Below are 26792 nucleotides of genomic sequence, written 5' to 3'. Positions count from 1 at the left end.
AAAATCTTCGTATTTCATGACTTCAGCCATAATGAATCCTTTTTCAAAATCTGTGTGAATCTTTCCTGCAGCTTGAGGAGCCTTCGTCCCTTTCTTTGAGAAGAAAGACCAGAGAAAACTAATTGCATTTAAGATGATTGACTGTAAGCGTAGAGTTTCTTTTCTCTGATCAGCAGTGGGGTTCAACTTTAAACTTAGTTTAATACTACGGTTAAGATGTCAGGTATACAATTAGTACATTTTTAACACTGGGCACTGTCTGTGCAGCAGATTTTAGCACAGACAGATCAGTAGATATTAAAGCATTGCTTTGTTTTTCCTAACAGTCATCCAGTTGTATTGATTTAGATGCAGTGGTCTAGTTTTGGTGTCGGTTTCATTTCGATTTTCTATTCTTCACAGTGGAAAAAAATAAGGATTTTCAAGTAACTTTCAAGTTGAATTATCAAAGGTTTTAAAAAGATAAAAAGCCTTAAAATTTCAGCTCCTCTAAAGAACATATAAAAATCAATATATAAAGGGGCATTTTACAGACATTTCCAACAAATCATAAAATCTATGTTCAGCAAATGATTTAGAAATTCTCATAAAATTTTAGTAATAAAATTTTCAAACATGCAACATAATACATGCTGCCTCCAGCCATCAGGAAGGAAAATTCAAGTTGATACGGGAAGAAAAATGTCTTATAATTACTCCATATGTTAAATTACAAGGACATACATTCCAGACACACACAACCATGGAAAGAAATTTGAGAAATAATGGTGACCTAAAGGCTGCTTAATAAAGCATGTTAAAGTGATAAGGAGTCTGACACTATAAAGCACAGTTTTTACAATAAAAGATGTATTGGGTTAATATGGCTACTCACTGATGCTTACCTGACTAAATATCTCAGCACATTAAATCATGGATACTTACAATCAGTCTTAAGATAAACCAGCTTTCACACTTTCAAGCTCAGAACATGTTATCTTCCCTGCTGCATATGCTTAAGTTTGGAAGTTTTAAGGTTCTAAAATATATAGTGAAAATAAACCGTGGCAATTTGTTTACCAACTCGATTTGCTTTGACATTATTTTCTAAGTCTATATAAAAGGACCTTGGTTAGAAGTCAATCAAACATTTTTTTACAAAGGGGAGAAGGAATAAAAGTGAATCTCCTATTCATACAACACATTTAACGTTATGTTGAACTGCCTCCGTGATTCTATCCATATTAAATCAAAATAAATGTAACAATAAATTATGATAGTCAGTGAAAACAAATCAAAACAGCACTAAAATTATCATGGAGCATATACTAAAAAAAGCATAATAAAAGAATCTATAAGACAATGAATATTTCTGAAAGTTCTGACATTATTTTTATATTCCGTAACACTACTTGGGACTACATATATTTCAAAATATTTTTCAATAGTAACTACCATATTACAATATATTTACATTTAAAAGCAAGCCATTACAGTTCACAGTTTCTATTGTCCTCTGGGAATAAATTAGTCATTCCTTCTCATCATAATCAGTATACATCAATATTTAAAGTACATATCACATTTTTAAAGAAGATTGAATATATAACACCGCAAAAATAAACACCACTTCTATGAATTCAAATAAAAAAGCATGAATTATTACACATTGAGTTTAGCTCTTTGAGCCCAACTGTGTATCTATGAAGAGCATAATGATGTCATATTGCTTTTATTGCTGAAAATGTAATCCGAGCAAAGCAAAGGAGGAAAGAACCACCCGCAACCCAAACAAACTTAGCGAATACAAAATGAAAAGCAACATCAATTTCACTGCAGACAAACCCAGTCACACAGATTAAGCAAGCACAATACTGGTGCGTCTTATCTCTGACCACAGGAGGAGGGTAGACAGATTCTACAGGATGAAGAAATTCAGACTATGTAATAGGCAGAATCAATTGTTACCTGCCTCAATCAATGCCGCTCCACTTTCACTGTTCAGCAGCTCACAAATAATTAAAGTTATCCTGGACAAAAACCTCATCTGTAATGACTAGCTAACCGCCACCATGACAAACTTCAAAGTCAGTGATATCAATCTGAATTCAATAGTGTGGAACTGGATATAGCTGATGAATAAGTATGAATCTTACCCTGATGGTCCATGCACGTACTTCATCTGGGCCTGCAGTGAAAAAGTATTCTAGTTGGAGTGCTGCAAACCCAGCCTTAATGATCTTTGGCAAAGCGCTGAAATAAAATGAAACAAATTCACCCAACATATAAGTTGATTGTGCCAGAGATCAGTATAGAGCTAAAATTATTCAGTTCAAGCAGAAATGTTAAAGATATTAGTAAATGACCATTCATCTTTCATAACACACTTGAAGAGGCCTGAAAGCATATAACTGTTTCTAAAAAAATCCCTTCTAAAATTGGTTTTAATTGTATTAGTCTGAATATATCATTTTAAATTGTTTACTATTAAAAAAAAAGAAAAATTTGATCTACCCATTCTACGACTATTTTCCTCCAATATTAATTATTTCCAGGACATAGGTCATAAAAGCGAAATTATTTGATTGAAATCTAATGTTTAAACAATATATTAGTGTTACTCAGAAAAAATTAAGGCAACTGATTCACCCTTTCCCCTCCCCCACTGAACATGACGAAAGAGTTTTGGCGATCATTCCCTCTCAAAAATATACATAACTAATACCTATGTTATAATTAAAACACTGTACAGAGATGACAGATGACAGTTAAAAACTTAATTTAAAATAAATCTTTTCACTCTGTCTCATGGTAAAGAAAGGAGAAGATTCCCTCTTTATAATGGTAATTACTCTGTCATTTATTATTCTATCAGCGCAAGCAATTAAATTACTGCAAGGAAATAGTTGATAATAAAGTGTAGGGAAAATGAATGCTAATTAACCTTTGTGTCATGTTCGCTTCCAGATACTTCTGTCTCTCCTCAGCGCTCAATTCTTGCAACTTGAGTTCCAAGGCCCCACTAAAAGGAATGACCAAGGCACCTGGGTCATACTTGTCCACCCACTCTTTAATTTTTATCAACCTGTAGACAAAAAAGGGCACAACATTATCTTGTAGTGCATGCATGACTGTACCACATTCATTATTATCAAGTAGCACATACATATTCATAAGAATTGCACGGTTTTATGATGCCATCTTTTTGTGTATAGCTTTCCAAGGTCAAGGCATTAACAGGCAGCAATTTCTTCAGGTATGTGCCATAAGATTTTACTGTAATCTAGTTTTACTTTAGCACATTATCTATACGAACCATTATACAAATATAAAACTTTTTTAAAGTTACACTACATTTGTTCAGCATTAACACCTGTGTCCTTGAAAACCTCAATTTTATGATTATTTTCTTTACTTTACAAAGTAAATTTTTAAGAAGCAAAAACATTAAGTTCTGTTTGTATAGGAACCATGCCTAAGAAGTGCCAGCTAATTTTGAAGAGTTTTTGCCAAATAAATCATTTGTTCCACCCAGACATTTATATGCCTAGGTCAGTTCCCTCTTGGACTAACAAGAGCTTACAGTTGTACCTGGCTTTGAGGGAGATTTTTTTTTATTATTATTATGTTATGTTAATCACCATACATTACATCATTAGTATTAGTTTTTGATGTAGTGTTCCATGATTCATTGTTTTCATACAACACCCAGTGCTCCACGCAGAACGTGCCCTCTTTAATACCCATCACCAGGCTAACCCATCCCCCGACCCCCCTCCCCTCCAGAACCCCCAGTTTGTTTCTCAGAGTCCATCGTCTCTCATGGTTCGTCTCCCCCTCCGATTCCCCCCCTTCATTCTTCCCCTCCTGCTATCTTCTTCTTCTTCTTTTTTTTTTTTTGAACATATAATGTATTATTTGTTTCAGAGGTACAGGTCTGTGATTCAACAGTCTTGCACAATTCACAGCGCTCACCATAGCACATACCCTCCCCAATGTCTGTCACCCAGCCACCCCACCCCTTCCCACCCCCACCACTCCAGCAACCCTCCGTTTATTTCCTGAGATTAAGAATTTGAGGGAGATTTTTGTTATCAAAACAAACACATCCAGAAATGCACATTTACAAACCTAGTTGATTGTATCTACACTGTTCTTACTTTCGCAGGAGCACAAATAAGAGAACTGCAGAGGAAATAAATTCCTTTAATCACAAAGGGTTTGGAAAGCCCAATCAGTTAGGGAATAGATACCAGGTTGTTACCAGAAAAGATGTTATTGAGTGATTTTTTTTTTCCCTTCCAGATCATGGGTTATTTTGGCAAAGCAGTAGTTAGAACATAAATGAAATAAGTGTAGTGACTACATTAACCAGGTTCTGATTCTACTACTACTTTGCTAGCTCTTTATTTCTGGGCAGGTTATCAAACCCTTCTAAATCTCAGTTTCCTCACCCATAAAAGTGAAGATAATTGTAGTACACATTATATTGTAATGAACCTGGAAAAGCCTGGCATACAGGAAACAGCATTACTATTATGATTATTACTGTTAATAATAACAGTAGTTACTATTGCTAATTTTCATTCTCAGATAATTATAGATTATATGCCTATAATTCTTTTTTTTTAAAGATTTTATTTATTTATTTGAAAAAGAGAAAGAACAAGGCGGGGGGTTGGTAGGGGCAGATGGAGAGGGAGCCCCCATGCGGGGTTCCATCCCAGGACCCAGGGATTATGACCTAAGCCGAAGGCAGACACTTAACTGACTGAGCCACCCAGGCACCGCCCCTATGCCTATGATTCTGGAATAGGGTTTAGTGTGTAAGTGAATATAGATTTCACAGAAACTTATGTTAAAAATATGAATGCATACCATAGTCTTATATAATTCTACGAGCCTCCCACATTTATACCAAGGTTTTAATAGCTATTATGGCAAAAAACTGGCAGGAATTCTTTAAATAATCAATGTAAATGTCACAATAGGGGAAAAGAAACACAAAAACTAAACCACAAATTCATCAAAGAAAATGGCAGGGGATTCAGTTATTCTAAAATTAAGAATATGGCTTACCAAGTAGGGTTTAGGATGGGATAAGGGAATGAAAAAGTCACATAATAGTTCGTACATGTTTGTTATATAAGGCTAACCTAGAATTTACTTATTTAATGTTATCAGTAGTTTTTGATCTTCATAATATTTTTTTTTCCTTTGGTCACATGTTGAAAGAATGGACCAATTCCTAAGATTTATTTTGGAATAAAGTATGTGTCCTTTAAAATAGGAAATCCAAACCAGATATTTTCTTATTCAAAATTATAAAGGACAGGTTAAGGAAAATGGGAAAATCTGTTTTTATTTTTGCTATTTTTTTAAAGATTTTATTTTTTAAGTAATCTCTACACACAACATGGGGCTCGAACTCACAACCCTGAGATCAAGAGTGGCACACTCCACAGACTGAGCCAGCCAGGCACCCCAAAAAAGGGAAAATTAAACTGATAATTCTGCCTATAACATTATGAGATTCTAAGTTACTTCACAGACTTACACTGTTCAAACAAAACGATACGGTTTACTAACATACATTTATTATGTAAGTCAGAATCAAGTATATACACACACGCGCGCGCGCACACACACACACGCGCACCCCCACACACACACATATATATAAAGATCTATACCAAATACAGATTCATTGAAAATGAAATAAAACAAGCCGAGGTAAAAGGATAATATAAAAATATCATAGCACATTTTGTTTCATAAATATGGTCAACATAACTAATAAAACCAGAACTGTTATGAAACAACAAGATAAGAAATAATTACTTTGGCTAAAACATCAATTCAGAATAACAATAGTTCTACCCTGTCATTTTAACAGCCTTTCCTGCAGAGTCCTCAGAGGGATTATTTGCATTCCTCAGGTGTTCTATTGTACAATTCAGATGAATAAAGACTTACAAATCATTCCTCTACCGCCAATGTGAGACTTTGATCTGGTGAATACACCATTGTACCTTAACTATAATTGGCAAAAAACCTGACAGTGTAGAGCATCACAAGCTTAATAACAAAGGAGAATATCTCAAAGTGTTGACAGATGATCTTCATAATGCAGAAGCAGAGCTGGTACATTTTAGCAATAAATGAGCACTGAGGTCTAAAGGTCTCTAAAGTGACTGACATCAGACCTGCTATAGCCTCACTAAAAGAAAAAGGTACCAGAGCACTCTCCGTAAAGTGAGTTAGGCTCTTTGCCTGCAAGCTTCACTTTTGTGACTTTCACTGTCATAGAAAACGCAGGGAAGATGAAAAGTGAGTTAGGTTCTTTGGCTGTCTGCTTTACTTTTGTTACTTTTACTATCAAACAAAAGTGAGAAATGTCCCAAAGTGATTTTTAATTACATATTTGAAATAAACCTTGGGTAATGAAAAAACAGCACTCAATTTCGAGATTACAGACTGAAATACATATAATAATATCTATTAGGTCTGATGGTTACAAAAGTGTGATAATGAGGCCAAGATCACAAGTTTGAACCCCATTGGGACCAGTTACCTTTTTGCAGAAAAATGTCTATTCTATTGCTACAAACCATACCCCAAACTATAGTTAGTCATCTAAAAATGTGTGCTACCGGCACATGAGGAATATGGAAAATCAAAGTTGAGCTCAGTACCACTACTAGAAAAACAATTTCAAGTACAGTCTGTCAAAGTGACTCAATAATAATCTCCATATACAAATGTTAGCAAATGTCTAAAGAAAACTATCCAGTTGTTAGAGGCCAAAATAATAAAATGATAATGATGATATTGTCATAGAATATCAAATATATGAGGGGAGACAAAACAGTAAAGATGGTACACTTCCAAAGAGTTAAACTGTAAAGACTTTGATAATATTCATTTTGCAAATTTATATAAACAGATTACTGCAAGGGGACCCATCTTTCTCTTGATAAGGAGCCAGAGCCAAGTTCATTTCCCTAAAGTCTATGAGTGACAAACGGGAAGAGGAATTGCCACTAGTCGTATTTTCTCTCTGGTAATGATTCCATAAGCAAGGGGACAAAGCAGGGACAATCAGTTTTAAGACGAAAAGGATGACACTTTGAGATACACTGGCAGGTTGTGAGGTTAGATTGTTTGGCAGAATGAGATCTTTAATATTAAATTACTATTAGATTTCTAAAAGATCATGTCTCAAATTTACCTTTGCTCTTATAATCTGACCTTCTTAGCAAGTCTTGAAATTCCAGATTCCATAATTTGATAGGTTCATTTACACTGTTTGTATTTCTTTTCCCAGATACTAATTTCTTTTTTTTAAAGCATGTCCACATATTTCTCCCTCATCCCAAGATTTATTTATTTATTTGAGGGGGTGGGGAGGAGCAGAGAGAGAAGGAGAGAATCTCAAGCATAACACAGGGCTCAATCCCATGACCCTGAGATCATGACCTGAGCCAAAATCAAGAGTTGGATGCTTAACTGAATGGCCACCCAGGTGCCCCTAATTTTATTTCTAAAAATTATATTAGTTTCTCCTTCAAATCTACCTGCTCTTTTTAAGTAATATTTTACTCATTTAATGAATTCTTAGTCCCTTTCCATATTTTATTTTATTTATTTTGAAAGATTTTGTTTTTTATTTATTTGACAGAGAGAGACACAGCAAGAGACGGAACACAAGCAGGGGGGAGTGGGAGAGGGAGAAGCAGGCTTCCCACCGAGCAGGGAGCCCAATGCGGGGCTCGATCCTAGGACCCTGGGAACATGACCTGAGCTGAGGGCAGACGCTTAACAACTGAGCCACCCAGGCGCTCCATGAATTCTTAGTCCCTTTCCATATTTTAAACAGATTAATTTAAAAGTTCTTTCTGGGATGCCCTAATTACTTCCTGTTTCCTGGGTAAAACTCTGCCTCTCACCATTAATCATCTGCTAGCAGCCTCTCACAACAGTTGGTTCCTGTATATGTGCTGTGCTGCTTTGGGGTGTGTGGTCATTTGGCAGCAGCAATCAAGCTCCAAGTGGTCCCCTGTGTTTAGAGATGGTCTGCGGGATAGTTTTGTGCTTGTTCTTCCAGGGAAAGACCTATGGAGAGTCGTGGGGTCTGGATCATTTAAAAGCTTAGTGCTTCTGCACTAGGTTATTGGTAATGCAAATTAAGCCCCCCTACTTCTTATAGTGCCGTCCTAGTCTCGAATTCCTGACAGTACAGGTTCTTCCTTTGTCCAGATGGCTGGGAATGGGAGGTTTTCTAGTATCTGATCATGGGAAGGATAGCTTTTTCTAGGCTTTATGAGTGAGCCTCATTCCAGCACCTGCAGTCTAGGGCCTATGCCTTGACTCCTATTCCTATGCCTGCCAAGGCCTCTAGGCCATATATTAGCTGGGTTTTTTCCCTGAGGGCCATACTCTATTGATTTCACTCTCTACTCTCACTGAGTTTCCTCTTTGTTTTTGGCACCTAGAAAATCCCTTACTTGCTTTTAAGTCCTTCTGTGTGTTCTAAAAACACCACACCATCATCAAGACCATCCTTTTCTGGTTATTTTCTCTGGTGTTTCTATATATTAGGAATAAGAATGGAGCTTCCTGTACTGGCTAAGTCCATCATTTAAACTGAAAGCTCTCCATACTGGATTTAAATCTTCCATTCTATTGTGTTCTAATACAACAGCTTTCAAACTTTTTTTGAACATTACCCACAGGAAGAAATTGATTTTATTCTTGATTCAAACATATGGTGCACAGACATACTGTTTTTATACACATAATCAAACTGACATAGGTGTCACAAAACAATACTTACCTTTATAGTAGGAAATAGGACAATCCCAATGGTGCTATTTGATATTCTACATAAAACTAAATTCTTACAACTTAAAATAAGCTCCTGAGATAGTTTTCTCTAATATATTTTAAGGGGCACCTGGCTGGTTCAGTCGGAAGGTGTATGACTCTTGATTTTGGGGGTCATGAGTTGGAGCCCCATGTGGGGTGTAGTGATTACTTAAATAAATACAACTTCAAAAAAAAAAACCTTCATACTTTAATAAGAACTTTAATTTTTTTCTACACTTCACGTCCATCTAGCCACTCAACTACCTCCTAGCTACTAAATTCTGATTATATTTTCTAAAAATCCTTAAAAATGGCTCAACCCAGCACTAAAGCCAAGTTATATTACCACTTATAGTATCTTTGCTGAACATTAAAACTCTCTCAAGTCTGTTCATTCTAGTTTGTAATATCAAACTGTATTTAAAATCTTTAAAACTGTTACATATGATAATATTAGATTCTTATATACAACCAACGTAATTTTTTGTTTGAATCTAGGTCTTTTAAAAAATTCAGCAGTAAGATCTTGCCTGTGACTGAATGTAACTGCTGGCAAGAACCATATGTCAATATTCATAAAATGATGCAACTTACACAAAGGAGGATCTAGGGTTAGTTCACTTAGTGATTTAACATCATTCAGTCAACGTTATTAAGGACTCGGCCTTTACTAAGTTAGTTCCTCTCATGTTGTTCATGGTATGGATGTTCCATAAATCCAGGAGGCACTGAAAAACACTGAGGTCATTTCCAGTCTCTTCCCTTGCAGGTTTACTCTCATGTCTATTAGAATTGCCCACAGTGCCAAAGAATGACTTTAAAATATCACATTTCTTTTTTCCATTTCCAAACATTATCACTGCAAATTAATGTCAATTTATAGTGTTCTAAAAGAGAAAGAAATAAGGCTACAGAAGATAAGATTATCCTCTTATGGATGACATAAACATTAATTAATCCAGTTCTTTCACAAATGACAATAAATAACACTAGAATTATTAGTACTAAAATTAATACAAAACAATGTACAAACTGAAATATATCCTATAAACAATATTCATTCAAGGCCAAAAAATGAACTCTAGAAAATCCAAAATTCCCAACTCTTCAGAATTCTTTGAATAAAGTTATTAGAATGGAGCTATTAAGGAAGTTAGTGGCCGGGGGGGGGGGCCCCCAGGGGGGCAGAAGGAGGGAGAAAGAAGAAATACCAAAAAAAAGTAAACTCTAGTCTAACTGCTTAGTGTCTAAATATCTAATCCCTATTCCAAAAGAGATCCCCATCTCTTTAATGTACTTAATAGACTTCAAATTTCCCTGTTCTTGTCTGATTTCATGGGACTGTATAGGATAAAGAATATAACTGTTCCTCAAAGTGTGGTCACATCACTCGGCTGTCTATCAGAAATGTAGAACCTAAGAATCTGCATTTTCAAGATCCCCAGGCATTTCAGAGTCATGTCAAACTTGCAGAAGCACTGAACTAAAGGACTTTGAAAATGATGGCACATTAACTGAAAGGATGAAAATGTCTGAGATAACTCTGCAGACCGACTGATAACTGAGCACGTGTTGACCACCTATCCCACTGATACGAGGGGAGTGAGAATAATAAAAAAGTTCCTGTTTACATCTTCTAGGTTGGAAACCAGAGGAGAAAAGAATTTCAGGAAGTGTAAGGAAAATGTTTGCTGTAAATCCCCTGCAATGTCAAAGAAGTTTCAGATTCACAGTAAAAATAATTAGTTTAGACAGTATTACTATATGGTCAACAGTTTCTTACTTTATAAGACATAATTACACCTCTTTTATTCTAATAAGCTTCAATACCTGGGAAAACATCTGTAGTAAGTTAGCTTTGGAGTCTAGATTCAAATTATAAGAAGTGACTCCTACAGAGAGAACTTTGTGAAATTTAAATTCTTATCAAGTAAATGGGGCATTTTTTTTTTTAAAGATTTTGTTTATTTATTTGACAGAGAGAGACACAGTGAGAGAGGGAACACAAGCAGGGGGAGTGGGAGAGGGAGAAGCAGGCTTCCCATGGAGCAGGGAGCCCGATGCAGGGCTTGATCCCAGGACCCTGGGATCATGACCCGAGCTGAAGGCAGATGCTTAACGACTGAGCCACCCAGGCGCCCCAAGTAAATGGAGTATTATGCTACAAAGTATTCCTATAAGGACCCCACAGAACCACTGTCTGAAAAACTCCATTCATTTTGCAGTCACTACAATAAAATGGCATTTGTATACATCAAACCACATGTGTGTCTGTGTGTGTGTGCATGTGTGTGTATAAAAGGAAATAAAACCTAGAGAAATGGGCATTCCTTTTGCAGCAAATAAATGAAAATCAGGTTCAGACAGTACTTCAGGGATTAACAAGATTTCTGACTCTAGCAGTAATTGGAAGGTTATGAGGAAACTGAACCGATAGGTGTTATGACAAGCAGACAACCTTAAAGCAAATTAGAACAATTGGGATATACTTATCCTAACACTTTTGGCTCACTGTGACTCTGGGATTTCTTAAATTCTTAATGTGCTTATTAAGAAAAGGATAATATATGCAATTAATCTCTATGTGATGAGCATGTAACAACTGTATGGGAATATCTTCTATGTTCAGGAAAAAGGCTCTGTTTTAAAAAAAAATCTTTCAATGAATAAAAAGGAGAAAACAGCAGGATGAATCCCAATTAATCTGAGTAAATCATAATAATCCCATTCTCTAGCTGGCAACTGGTTAGAGAATGGGCATGTAAACCAGTTCTGGTCAATGGGGCATGAGGGGAAGCCTCCTAGCAGTTTTAGAAAAAGATTCTGAATGGTTCCTTTGGCTCTTAAACAGAGAAAAGAAGGGAGTCTCTACTGGACACTATGTCTGGATATTACCCCTGGAACTCCAGCAGCCATTTTGTGGCCAAAAGAATGGAAGTGGGGAAAGATGAGAAAAACCCTTCTTCTTGATCACAACCTTGAATTAAACAGGAACACTGAGGGGTGCCTGGATGGCTCAGTCAGTTAAGCATCTGACTCAGGTCATGATCTCCAGGTCGTGAGTTTGAGCCCCACATCAGGCTCTGCGCTCAGAGGGGAGTCTGCTTGAGATTCTTTCCCACTCCCTCTGCCTCTGCCCTTCCCCTCTGGCACACTCTCTCTCAAACAAACAAACAAACAAATAAATAAATAAAATCTTAAAAAACAAAGAACAAAAAACAAAACCAGGAACACTGAATTAAACAACCCTAGAGACATATACTTTGGTTCTTACTATTATGTATTAGGATGGCCTTTGTTATTTATAGCTGAAAGCACCCTGATAATGACTGCATTTTGGGGCTATCTTCATTTAAGTATATGAGTGCAGTTCCTCTTAACTGGTCAAACTCTAATTTATTATTTAAGAAACCAGGTCCTGCAGAGCCTTCCCTGAGCTGCCACATGGACAGATGCTATTACCACACTCTACCCTATATTATAAATTGTCTATTTTTCTTATCTCCTCCCACTATAATAAAAACTTCTTGAGATCAGGGACTTGTCTTTCTCTCTTTTTTTTTAAAGATTTTATTTATTTATTTATTTATTTATTTATTTATTTATTTATTTATTTGACAGAGAGAGACAGCAAGAGAGGGAACACAAGCAGGAGGAGTGGGAGAGGGAGAAGCAGGCTTTCTGCTGAGCAGGGAGCCTGATGTGGGGCTTGATCCCAGGACCCTGGGATCATGACCTGAGCTGAAGGCAGACGCTTAACAACTGAGCCACCCAGGCGCCCCAGGGCTTGTCTTTCTTTGTTCCCGGATATATTCACAGAACTCTCCTAGCATAGCACTGACACAGATGCTCAAACATTTTCTGAATGGATGGTAAGATGGAAAGAGCTTTAGGCTAAGAACTGTCTAAGTGACTACAGGCAGCTACTTAAGGTCTCTTAGCTTTAATTTACTCATCTGCAAACTGATGAGTAGTTTTCCCCATGTTCTGGGTTCCCTAACGGAGCCCCCGAGGTGCTAAGAGAGGAAAGGGTGGAAAGAGATGAAGGAACATGGAAGCTGTGGACCCTTCAATTTGTATTTCAACCACAGCTGCATCATGATCTCTTATATGTTGAATTTCTGCATCAACCAGATTTCATCAGAAGAAAGTTCTGTTGTTTTTAACAACTCTAAAGTTCAGTAAGTAGATGATCCTTTTCAGATGGCACACTACCATTTTATGGCATATGCCAAAAACTGAACAAGTGCTAAAATCTTTCTGCTTAAATGCTACTGTTCACCATCTTTTTTTCTTAAAAAAATGGAAAGAGCACGCATGCGTGGGGGGACAGCAGAGGGTGAGGGACAAGCGGACTCTGCTGAGAGAGGAGCCTGACATGGGGCTTGATCCCACAATCCTGAAATCATCACCTGAGTGGAAATCAGGAGTCAGAGGCTAAACCAACTGATCCACCCAGATGCCCCCTACTGTTCACCATCTTCAAAAGAAAAAAATACCTCTTCCCATTTTCTGGCACTCTCTATTCCCTCACATAGACTCTTCATAGCACTTATGTTCTTAATATGGTCTTCCACCCAGGATTGATGAACCTACTTACCCAGTTATTAGGGCAAGGAACTTTTTATTTATTTATTTATTTATTATTATTATTTTTTTTTAGGGCAAGGAACTTTTTAAATATTTTGTTCACTGTAGTATTCCCAGCACCACTTATAACAGCGCCTGGCATAAGCAGATGCTCATTAGATGCTGGGTGGATCAATGAATAGAAATGAATTAAGCTGAAAGTTAACTTAAAGATTAGGTAAATAAACATTCTGAAGTATATACGATTCTTTCAGACCCTAGTTACCTGTCTCTTCTACCAGAGTCAACCTTTAGAAATTAGTAAACTATAGCTGACTTGACCATTGGAAGTATGCATGTTAATTAGCAAGAATGGCAAAGTGAAGAATCATACTAACAGAACGTGGGGGAAACATACCTAATTCAGGTAGGGCTATACAAAATTCACAATATAGTGTGGTTATTTTCATTCCCATGTTAAATCTGTGGCCTCAACTGCTATAATTCAAGTCTAAACCATCAAGGTTTATTGTGAATGTACCAAAAGCACCTCAAACTTTAAGATGTCCCCTGAATCTCATGCTTCTTACTCCTTCAAGGCTACTAAGTTATGATTTGTGTTCACACTGAGTGGTCCCAAGCAGGGTACATTTTTAATACTACAGAGCAATTTTGTCAAAATACAGTTTCTGGACCACCTGTGAATCCAGGACTCTACAAGAAAACCTAGATTTGTGATCTCTGCAAATGGGATTTGCACCTAACCCTTACAATACTTTGCACTCTGATGTCTGATAGCCACTGTTTTTGAATCTTGTTCTTTCTCTCTCTTTTTTTGTGCATTTCTACATTCTAGCTTTAAACATTACACATAGAAATATCCTATGATTACAGTTGTCATGAGGTATGAAACCAGTATTTGTAGCTTGAGACTGTGAAACTCTTTTAGCTGCAAAAAAACTTCCCAACTATTTTATGATCCTATAGATAAAAGATTACTTCTGGCCATTTGGCTCTGAGATAAACTATCTTTCATTTCACTTTTGTACAAAGAAGACACCAGGTTGATGCAATCTATAATCAAAACATACATTCATACGGAGAGCCACAAATCTTGGCTTAACTATCACAGATATAAATTTTTAAGAATGTGGATGGTATCAGAAATGAGACTTCCGTATCTAGACTACTTATGAAGATGAAGAAAGTCAAACAACAACCTTTAATATCTTGGGAGAGATGGAGGAGAAGATGCTTGGAAGAAGACTGTGTATACATGGGGGTAGGAGGGCGAGAGAGAACATGAATTGCAACACATATGTCATAGTGGTAGTGTGCCAAAGAAACACAGTACCATCAACATGATGAAAACTTTACTGTCAAGTCTTTTTGAGACTGGCCTATTGTAAATGATAAAAATTAACCTGAGATAGGAACATATTTAATAAAAGAAGTGTACTTGTACAAGAAAATTACAAAGCATCACTGACATAAATTAAAGACTGAAGTAAGTGGAAAGGCATTCGTACTTGAAGGACCGAATGTTGTTAAGATGGCAATATTCTTGGGGTGCCTGGGTGGCTCAGTCGGTTAAGCACCTGCCTCCGGCTCAGGGCATGATCTCAGGGTCCTGGGATCGAGTCCCACATTGGGTTCTCTGCTCAGAGCAGGGCGTCTGCTCCTCTCTCTGCCCTCTTCCCCTCCCCCCTGCTTGTGCTCGCTTGCTTTCTCTCTCTCTCAAATAAAATATATATTTTTTAAAGATGGCAATAGGGGCACCTGGGTGGCTCAGTCGTTAAGCGTCTGCCTTCGGCTCAGCTCATGATCCCAGGGTCCTGGGATTGAGCCCCGCATCGGGCTCCCTGTTCGGCAGGAAGCCTGCTTCTCCCTCTCCCACTCCCCCTGCTTGTGTTCCTGCTCTCGCTCTCTCTCTCTGTCAAATAAACAAATAAAATCTTAAAAAAAAAAAAATAAAGATGGCAATATTCTCCAAATTGGTTCACAAATTCAATGCATTCTATTAAAATTCCAGCTGCCTTTTGTGCAGAAAGTGACAAGCCCATCCTAAAATTCATATGAAAAATGAAAGCCAAAACAGAATAGCCAAAATAATATTGAAAAAAAAACCCTCCAAAATTGGAGGATTCACCATTCCTTATTTCAGAACTTACTATAAAACTGTGTGTCAAGTAATCAATACTATGTGGCACTGGCATAAGGCTAGACCTATAGACCAATGGAATAGAATTGAGAGCTCAGAAATAAGCCCCTACACCTATAACAATTGATTAAAAAAAATTTAATTGAGGCAAAAAACCCACAAAATTTACCATCTTAACCATTTTTAAATGTATAGTTCAGTAGTGTTAACTATATTCACACTATTGTGTAATGATCTCCAGACCTTTTTCATTTTGCAAACTAGTATTTTATACCCACTGAACACCTCTCTTTCTCCCCCAACTCCAGTCCCTCACAACCATCATTCTCCTTTCTGTTTCTATGATTTGCCTATCTTAGACACCTCTTGTAAGTAAAATCACAGTTTTTGTCTTATGTGATTAGCTTGTTTCATTTAGCATAATGTGCTCAGTATTTATCCATGTTGCAGCATATGTCAAAATGTTTATTCAAGTCCTTTGCCCACTTTTAAATTGGGTTATTTGAGGTTTCTGATGTTGAGTTTGTTAGAGTCAATTAATTTTTTTAAGATATATTTATTTTAGAGAGAGAGAGTGGGGGGAAGGGGCAGAGGGAGAGAATCTTTAAGCAGACTCCCCGCTGAGATGTGGGGCTCAATCCCATGACCCATGAGATCAAGACCTGAGCCAAAACAAAGAGCCAGATGCTTAACCGACTGAGTCACCCAGGCATTCCTAGTCAATTTCTGACAAGGGTATCAAAACAGTTCAGTGGATTTCCTTCTTTTTAAAGGCTTAATAATATTCCATTGTGTATATATATACCACATTTTTTTATCCATTAATTCACTGATGAACATCTGGGTTGTTTCTACCTCTTGACTATTGTGAACAATGAGGTGATAAACATGGATATGTAAATATCTCTCCAAGATTCTACTTTCAATTCTTTGGGATATATACCAAGAAGTGGGACTGCTGGATTATACAGTAATTTTATTTTTAATTTTTAAAGGAATCTCCATACTGGTTTTCACTCCCACTAACACTGCACCAAGGTTACAATTTCTGCATATCCTTCCCAACATGTTTTCTTTTTTCTTTTATAGTGCCCATCTTAATGGGTGTGAGATGATTGATACCTCATTGTAATTTTGATTTGCATTTCTTTTTTTTTTTTAAAGATTTTATTTGAGAGCAAGTGAATGAGAGGGAAAGCACGAATTGGGGAGGAGGGGCAGAGGGAGAGAGAGAAGCAGACTCCCAGCTGAGCAAGGAGCCCAACGTGGGGCTCGATCCCAGGACCCTCAGATCTGACCTGAGTTGAAGGCAGGTGCTTCAGCTACTGAGCCACCCAGGCGCCCCTTGATTTGCATTTCTATAATGATTAGTGATATTGGCATATTTTCATGTACTTTTTGGCTATTTATATATGTTCTTTGGAGAAATGCTTATTCAAATCCTTTGCCCATTTTTAACTGCGTTATTTGTTTTTTGTTGTTGTTGACTTTGTGTTATAGTCAGTTGATTTTTGACAAGGGTACCAAAACAAGTCAATGGGGAAAGAATAGTCAAAAAATGGTGCTTAGACAAGTGGGCATCCACAAACAAAAATAAAAATGAGCCAAAGACCTAAATGTAAGAGTTGGAACTATAAAACTCTTAGAAGAAAATATGTGGAAATCTTCATGACCTTGGATTAGGCAATAGCTTCTCAGATAGGACATGTAAAACACAGACAACCAAAGAAAAAATAAATTAGACTTTATCAGAATTAAAGTTTTGTGCACCAAAAGACACTATCAAGAAAGTGAAATAACAATCCACAAAACAGAAAAAAATATTGGAACTCATTTATTTGCTAAGGGCCTAGTAGCCAGGATATATATTTTAAAAACTCAATAATAATTATAACTTACAACTCAGTAACAAAAGGACAGAAATCCAATTTAAAATGGGCAACAGATTTGAACAGACATTTCTCCCAGAAAGATATACAAATGGCCAAAAAGCATATGAAAAGATGCTCAATATCACTAATTACTGAGAAATGCAAATCAAAACCATGAGCTATCATTCCATAACCACTATGATGCTTATAATTGAAAAGACAGACAAGAGGGTTGCCTGGCTGGCCCAGTTGGAAGAGCATGTGACTGTTACTCTCAGGGTCATGAGTTTGAGCCCACATGGGATGTAGAGATTACTTAAATAAGTAAAACTTAAAAAAAAAAAGTTAAAAAAAAGATGGACAGTAGTAAGTTATATATCCATATAATGAAATGTAAGTCAGATATAAAAAGAAATGAAGTACTGATATATGCTACAACATGGATGAACCTTAAAACATATGAAGTAAAAGCCACCATACACAAAGGGCCACATATTCTATAATTCACTTTATTTGAAATATCCTCAATGGACAAATCCAGATAGACATAAAACAGATCAGTGGTTGTCAGGGGTTAGGTAGAGAAGGCAAGGGGGAATGACTATTAATAGGCTCAGGGTTTCTTTTTGGGGTGATGAAATGTTCTGGAATTAGTGGTGATGGTGGCACAACATTGTAAATATACTAAAACCCACTGAATTGTATATTTTAAAAAGGAGAATTTTGTGTATGCTAATTATCTAAAAAATTTTTTAAAAACACAAAGCTAAACTGAGATTTTAAAGATAAAAAACAAAAATGCTAATATTCTGCACATTAGGATCCTATAATGTTTGACCTTCCTGCAGAGAGATCAGAAATCAATAGAAAAAGCAGAAATTTTGGAGTAAGGTAGATATCAACTCAAATTTCAGCTTACTTGCACACTAGCTATAAGATCCTGGAAAAGCCATTCAAGCTTCCTGAACCTCAGTTTAATCACCTGTAACACAAATACTACTACTTATCCTCACAGGTTGATGTCAGTATTAAAGTGCCTAGAACATTAGAGACCTTCAAACTTTAGTTTCCAACCTTGCTGTCTCTTATCAGTAAGTGGGGTCATTCTCAATAGTTACCATAGAGTTAAAAATACTATTAGATTACTGGTGAATAAAGAATGAGAGTTCTTTTTAAAAATCAGGTCTGTTATTTCTAGGAAGAAATCTTGCCTCACCAACCCTTTACAGAAAGGGAGATAACTGGAAGGGAAAGAATTCAAGCACAATGATTGCAAAAAATATATATTAAGTAACTATGTGTACTAATAAGCATTATGCTAGATCTTGGGGTGCAACTTTGAAAAAGGAGGTAGAGGGGGTAAGGGAAAAACAGGCAAACACATAAATACAAAAGAGCATAATAAGTGTTATGATAGGGGAAGTAATGTGCCACAGGAAAAATGGGGAGGGGGTGCACAATCTCAATAAAGGAAGATTTTGGCCTCATTAAAACTAGAAATTTCAGAAAAACAGAAACCAATACATTTAATTGTCTTTTCAATTATAACATTTTTTTCAGGTTAATTTAGTTATAACAGGAGAAACAGAAAAGGAAAGGGGTTTTTATTAATGACAGAGCTGGAATTTGGTGGGGCTATAAGAAAGTAAGAAACCCCCAAGGGAAAAATAAATATGGGTGGATATGTCAGAATCCATTTGCACAGACCGCCTTTCCTAATGGATCCTTCTCCTGAAGTTCTTAATTCAGCCTCTGGAGGGTGCCTCCATATTCTAACAAAAGAGACCGTTCCCTCATGATTCTGTTTATCTAAATCCTCTGTTTACCATGTAGGATACATGTAAATTTCATAAAGGAACAGACACAGAAGGATACAAACCCAAGGCAAATAGTCCATGTAAAAAAGGTAAAGTCCCTGTTTCTGTATCTATGGAGCAAAGGGATTTGGGGGCAGAGGAGAAACAAGAACAACTCTGGAAGAGAAGATCTCTTAAGCAAACTTCAATCATGGCAAGTAAGTTCTTATTAACATACATTTTCAGAGGTGCTAAATAGAACCATGTTAAATGAGAAATGAAGTGACTTTTCCCTATCAGTAGTATGCCAACTGGCTTAATAGAATATTTTTACACAAGAAAAGGAGAATCACATCTACCAAAACTTGTAGTTGGCTTCATAGCTTATACTTTGTCCTAATAAGTAATAAGCCAGAGTCCATTATTTTACTGACAAAGACATTGTGTGCAAAATGAATTTCTGTAAATAAAAAAAGTTAATTTATTTCAATGAGAGGAATCCCATAATTAAAGGATTCCCAGGGGCAATCCCTTGGCTAAGAGAGGCAGTACAGAATATGGTTACAGAGCACTGGGGCCAGACAGAGGAGGAATCCCTAGCCACGTCATGGAACCTTTCTAACGTCTCAGTTTTCTAACCTAGAAATGGAGATAGTAATAGCATCTACTTCAGAAGGTTGGTGTGAAGATTAAACGAGAAAGTGCACATAAAATGCTCAACATGGTATCGAACACAAGGTAAGTACTCAACATATATTAAGCTATTATTATTATTTATAAAGTTAAAAATGACAACTTGTTGGGGTGCCTGGGTGGCTTAGTTGGTTAAGCGTCTGCCTTGGGCTCAGGTCATGATCCCAGGGTCCTGGGATAGAGTCCCACATTGGGCTCCCCGCTCTTTGGGGAACCTGCCTCTCCCTCTCCCTCTGCCATTCCCCCTGCTTGTGCTCTCTCTCTCTCTGTCAAATAAATAAAATCTTTAAAAAAGAAAATGACAACTTGTATCTTTTTTAAATACCTCAATGTTCAGACCACAATTTCTCAAAACAGATTTGTGTTAGATTTACCTGTGTCAGACTATTTTCTGATAAGGAAGGTTTAAGGGCTAACCACATCAAAATTTATTTATTTATTTATTTTAAAAGTCTTTTTCTTTTCTTTTTTTTTAAGATTTTATTTATTTGACAGAGAGAGAGAGAGAGCTAGAGAGGGAACACAAGCAGGGGGAGGGGGAGCGGGAGTGGGAGAGGGAGAAGCAGGCTCCTGGCTGAGCAGGGAGCCCGAGGTGGGGCTTGATCCCAGGACCCTGGGATCATGACCTGAGCCGAAGGCAGATGCTTAACAACTGAGCCACCCAGGCACCCCTCAAAATTTATTTTAAAGGCATTTCTTTTCTTTCTTTCCCTCCTTATATTGTCCTGTATGCTGTATAAAAAATGACGTTTGCTACTAATTAAAATCATTGCTGAGTGATACTCTTACAGTTTCTAAGGGGCAAAAAATTATTTAGGGCTGCAAATACATACAAGATACAGATTTGAGGTAAAGCAGTAGGAAGCATATTTGACCTTGCTATGATTTCTGAACCAATATTACTCAGAGCAGCTTCTCACTCCCTGTTCCCTGGCCATTTTGGGAGAGACAAAATTGATTAAACATTTATTCCTTTGCTCCTATTCCTGGTTTAAAGGTTTCTCTCTCCCACCCCGACACATACTGCCTGCTACATATATCTACTGTTTTAAATAAATTCCCAAAAGTAATTTTATTAATAACATTACAATAAAATGCACATTCTTCAGTGGTTTCTCTTTAAGATTTCTGCTCTTAGAATACATCAAAATAATAATTATAAATGAGAATCTAAATGCTATGCAACTGACTTAAGCCCACTTTTCATTTTGTTTCCAGGGGAGATAAATCTTTTAATAGTCTAACGGTCATTAAAAATACCCTATCTTTAGAGGCGCCTGGGTGGCTCAGTCGGTTGGGCGTCCGACTCTTATTTCAGTGCAGGTCATGATCTCAGGGCCACAGGATTAAGCACTGCGTTGGGCTCTGTGCTCGGTAGGGAGTCTGCTTGAGACTTTCCTTCTATCTCTGTCTCTGCCCCTTCCCCTGTTCACATAGTCTCTCAAATAAATAAATCTTTAAAAAGAAATCCTATCTTTATCTTTACACTCTAGTCAAAAGAATAAAAAAATATACCACTTCTTGTCTATCAAATTAGTAAAGATTAAAACAACAGTAACACTCAGTGTTCGCTGAGGCTAAGGAAATGTACTTTCTTGAACAGCTACAAGGATGTCCACTGTACTTTATTAATTTAAATTTTTTTTAAAAAGAGGTCAAATAACATCAATAGAAAACACCAGGGATCTGGATAAAATATAATATATTGATATAATAGCATGGTATATGATAATTATAAGTACTATAAAATAGGTGGAAAAACATTCATGGCTCATTAAGACTATCCACTCACAGAAGTATTTATCAAATATCGACTATGTGCTAGCTAAGTAGTGGGTTGGTAGTAATGAAGAAGACAAACATTGTCCTTGTCTTCACAGAGCTTACCAAGTCAGCCTTACCAGGTTGATCTAAGTATTTTTTATGTATACTGATACACACCAGATAGGAAACAAGGAACCACTGATAGTTTTATTTAAAAATTTATTTTTTATTCAGGTATAATTAACAAAGAATAAAATGCACAGATCTTAAAATGTTCAGTCTGATGAATTTTGAAAACTTTATATCCACATGTAACCACCATCCCAACAAAGATAAACTAATTTTTATTTCCCCAGAAAAGTTCCCTTAATGACCCTTTCCAGTTGATCCCACTCCTCACCATGTTGCTCTGTGTATTTTATTGGTGAGGTGTATGACTTCCATAGTACAAATATGTCACAATTTAATTATCCATTCTCCTACTGACAGACATGTAAGTTGCTTCCAGTTTTAGGCTATTATCAATAAGGCTGTTACTATTTTGGGTAACAAAACATTTATAACATATAAGCATATATTTTCATTTCTTTTAGGTAAATACTAGAAGTTGGAATTACAGGATCACAGGGTAGATGTATGCTTAGCTTATGTGAAACTGCCAATTTTCCAAAGTGGTTGTACCATTTTATCTTCTCACCAGTAAGACATGACAATTCTTGTTCTACTTCTTTGTCCACATTTGGTGGTTTTTTTAAATTGCCTTTCCCTGATGACTTAAAGATGCTAAGTACCTACATTCATGTTTATCCATGTATCTTCTTTTGTAAAGTGTATGTTTGAGTCTTTTTTCCATTTTTTAAAACTGGGTAATTGGTTATAGCATTTATTTGTAGAAATTTTAAGGACATAAGTCCTTCGTCAGATGTCTGTGTAGTAAATATATTTCTTTAGTCTGTGGCTAATCTATTCACTTTCTTAGTAATTTTTTTTGATGAAGAGAAGTTATTCATTATGATGAAGTCCAATTTTTTCTTTTATTGTTAGCGTTTTCTGCATCTCATCTAAGAGATCTTTGTCTATCCCAAGTTGTGAAGATACTCTCCTATGTTTCATTGAAGGATCATGGAATGAGTAAATGGCACAGTGATCTGTTTAAAGCAAATCAGAATGCCTTGCAGATGAAAAGAAGCTACAGTGTCAAAGCTGATAAGCTAGGAGGCTGTCACCTAACTCAAAAATGAGGTGGTGAGGTTTTAGTCCTGGTTGATAAGCAGTATAACTGAAGAGAAAAGGATGAATAAGGGCCAGATTGGGAAGGAAAAAACTGGAACCTATGATTAACTGAATATGGTATGTGAAAGAAGATATATTAAAATGATCTGAAGAACTTAAGATCAGAGGGTGCTAGTACTACTAACAAAGAGGAAAGTTTAAAAGTGGATTCCATTTGGATGTATTACAGGAAAAAAATAAGGAGTTTAGTTTTATACATATTAAGCTTAATAATGATAATGGAATAAGCCAAGCGGAGACTGCTTGTTGACAGTCAAGAATAATGAAACTTGACAAGGGCTAAGCGGAGAAACTAAGGCTGCCAATTTGCAAATCGTTAGCAGAGAGCAGCACTTCTCAACACACCGTCCATGTAGCAGCAGCATCAGCATCAGCATCACCTGCGAACTTGCTGAACATGACAATTCTGAGCCCCATCCCAGACCTACAGACTCAGAAACTCTGGTAGTGGGGCCAGCAGTGTGTGTGTGTGTGTGTGTGTGTGTGTGTGTGTGTGTGTGTGTGTGTGTGTGTGTGTGTGTGTGTGTGTGTGGTGTGTGGTGTGTGTGTGTGTGTGTGTGTGTGTGTGTGTGTGTGTGTGTGTGTGGTGTGTGTGGTGTGTGTGTGTGTGTGTGTGTGTGTGTTTTTAAGATTTTATTTATTTGAGAGAGAAAGTGAGTGAGAGAGCACAAGCCAGGGCGGGGGAACAGGGAGAGGGAGAGGGAGAAGCAAACTCCCTGCTGAGCGGGAGCCCGATGCGGGGCTCGATCCCAGGACCCTGGGATCATGACGTGAGCCAAAGGCAGAGGCTTAATGGACTGAGCCACCCAGGCGCCCCAGCAATCTGTTTTTAATAAACCCTGCAGATGATTCTGCTGCATGCTAAAGTTTGAGAATCACTAGCATATAGGTTAGAGTCAAAGGTATAAGCACAGAGGGAAAGTGAAAAAAGTTAAAAGTCACTCAATTACTAATCCCTAGGGAAGAGAAGAGCCATGGCAGGCACAGAGAAAATCAGTAGAGAGATTCAAAGTGAAAGGCTAATATACCTGTTACCCAAAAGCCAAGCAGAAGAGAATGTCATGAAGTTTCTAAAGACAATTTATTCTGGTAGGGTCAGAGACTAAAAGAGAGAGACAGGTACACACATACTTTCATATATTATAGACACCCCTCCAACACCATGAGGGTCATATTGCATTGAAGAAAAATATTATTCAGGATATATTTTCCATATTAGTTTTCCTTTAAATAAGAGAAATCTGCAAATGAAGTAACACAAAAATACTACCATAAAATTACATTTATTTTTATTTTATTCATTCATTTACTTATTATTATTTTAATTTAAATTCAATTAATTAACATATGATGTATTATTTGTTTCAGGGGTACAGCTCTGTGATTCATCTGTGCTCACCACAACACATACCCTTCTCAATGTCCATTACCCAGTCACCCCATCTCCCCACCCTCCTCCACTCCAGCCACCCTCAGTTTGTTTCTTAAGATTAAGAGTCTCTTATGGTTTGTCTCCCTTTCTGGTTTTGTCTTGTTTCATTATTATTATTATTATTATTATTTTTAAATAGGCTCCACACCCAGTGTGGAGCCCAGTGCAGGGCCTGAACTCATGACCCTGACTGAGATCAAGAGTTGGACGTTTAACGATTAAGCCACCCAGGTGCCCCCAAACTGCATTTCTTTCAAAAGGAAAGGAGAAACTGGCAGCCATTTTACATGCGTAATTTCATTTAATACTTACATAGCTCTTTCAAGGAGGAAGAAGAGAGTAGGCTATAGTGTAAAAGGAATGTGGGGCCAAAATAAGTTGTTCTAAAGCCTGGAGGCATAACAGCAAGCTAATATGCTGATAGGAAACATCCACCAGGGGGAAAAACTGATGATACAGGAGAAAGAGAGAAGGAGATGTAGATGAGTGGAGATATATATGCACAACTAAAAGGTTGTCTTTGGCTAAGTACGTAGACCAGGGGTCAGCAAGTTCCTGTACATTTTTGTATGGCCTGCAAGTTCAGAATAGCTTTTACATTTTTTTAAATGATTTTAAGTAATCTCTACATCTAACATAGGGCTCAAACTCACAACCCTGAGATCAACAGTTGCATGCTCTACCAACTGAGCCAGCCAGGCTCCCCAGTTTTTACATTTTGAAATGATTTCTCAAAAAAGAAAAAAAAGAATATTTTGTGACAGTGAAATTATATGAAATTCAAATTTCAGTGTCCATAAGTGAAATTTTATTGACACTGGCATGCCCATTTGTTTACATACTGTCCAAGGCTGCCTTCAGGTCTAACAGCAAAGGTGAGTAGCTGCAACAGACTCTGTGGTCCTCAAAATTGGAAATATTTACCATGTAACACATACCACAGAACATTTGCTGACCCCTGGGATAGACAGCTCATCCACCTGTGCTCTAAACCTTAGATGTATCTAACTAGAACAGAAGGACTTCAAATGATCTAGATACTTCTATCAATGAGTACTAAAAGTCAGTGTTGAAACATAAGGGATACATTCAACTGATTTCATCCAGCCAGCTATTCGATCAGTAGACAGTATTTACTGAGTCCCAGGTCAAGCACTGGAGATACAAAGTGCAGAAAATACAGGCATGGTCCTTATTCTCCTGGAATTTAAATTCTCATGAGACAGAAAGACAAATAAGCTAGATTATATAGCTTGTGATAAGTGCTCTGAAGTAAATACACGATCCTGTGAACAAAAGGGAACCTGGGAGATAACTCTAGACAGAGTAGTCAGGGAAGGTGTTTCTGAGGAGGCCACAAGGGCCAACCATGGGGGAGGGAAGGGGTCTGGTGAATAAGGGGGCTGACAATTAAATGTTCTTACATTTCTGCAGACCTAGAAACATAAGAGGAAGGAGAAATTCATACACTGTAAGTAGCACATGCATGGAACACTTTCCCTGATGAATTTTCCAGTGGTATTTTTACTACAAAGTATACACAGTATAATTATATAATGGGTTCATATGGTTTGGGAACAAAATACAAATTAAAAAAAAACACACACACACAACACTGTATAATTACTTAATTACCCGAGAGATAGGAATGGTTCCAGAAAACCATTTCCACTTATCAGGTATATACAGTAACAGTCTTTTTTTTTTTTTTTAAATGGGAGAGAAACATTCCACACAATGTAAGTTTTACAGGATACTGGCAAATGCAAACATGCCAAAGAAAGTATAAATGGTAGGCATTTCTTAATTGCTTAAAACAAAATTAAGCTTTTCCTACTTTTTTATTCTATGAATACATCACAACAAATAAATATCAAAAATGAGCATAAAAGGATAAACAATACTAGAAACCATAGAATGTTCTTCAGTTCTAATTCATACATAGCTAATGCAGCATAACATATCAGTTAAAGCTTGACAAATGACAAGCTATGAACTTTGGGAAAGAGTGTCATTTGATTCTTAATTCTAAATTTCTTACTTAGCATATACCAAAACAACTGTTTAAGACACAATCTGTCCATTCTGTGGGTTGGCTATGCAGTTTGTGCCATGTTAAAATAATTCTTTCATTATCTTTTTTTTCAGACACAAATAACTTCCTACTTAAAATTTAAGCAGACTGAAGTAGTACAAAATAATCATTCAGTAATCTTTCAGATATTTATAAAATTACACAATTCTAGTTTATTTCTCCTTATGAAAAATAGAGAAAACATGATTTTCAACCATTTAAAAAGCCAGACACAGGTCTATCGAAATGTACGGTACATTCAGTGTAATGATTCATAGTGTCTCTAATAGAA

The 26792-nt window shown here is 36.8% G+C and overlaps 1 protein-coding gene across 1 annotated transcript in view; it reads right to left on the bottom strand.

Moving 5' to 3' along the window:
* OLA1 (Obg like ATPase 1) overlaps positions 1-26792 on the bottom strand; it is a 189173-nt gene that overhangs the window by 3891 nt on the left and 158490 nt on the right. The window contains exons 8-10 of the mRNA XM_028125433.2: positions 2924-3064; positions 2136-2232; positions 1-93 (exon numbers count right to left, since the gene is read on the bottom strand). The exon at positions 1-93 is cut by the window's left edge and continues 30 nt beyond it. Of these exons, the coding sequence (XP_027981234.1) occupies positions 1-93; positions 2136-2232; positions 2924-3064 (331 nt within the window). The remainder of the gene's footprint in view (positions 94-2135; positions 2233-2923; positions 3065-26792) is intronic.

This window comes from Eumetopias jubatus, unplaced genomic scaffold, assembly GCF_037043125.1.
Source record: "Eumetopias jubatus isolate StellerSeaLion01/CBP00866 unplaced genomic scaffold, mEumJub1_p1.0 scaffold_3, whole genome shotgun sequence".
NCBI classification, from domain to species: Eukaryota; Metazoa; Chordata; class Mammalia; order Carnivora; family Otariidae; genus Eumetopias; species Eumetopias jubatus.
Note: the sequence above shows the minus strand (reverse complement) of the source record. Positions and strands in the feature narration are given on the sequence as shown.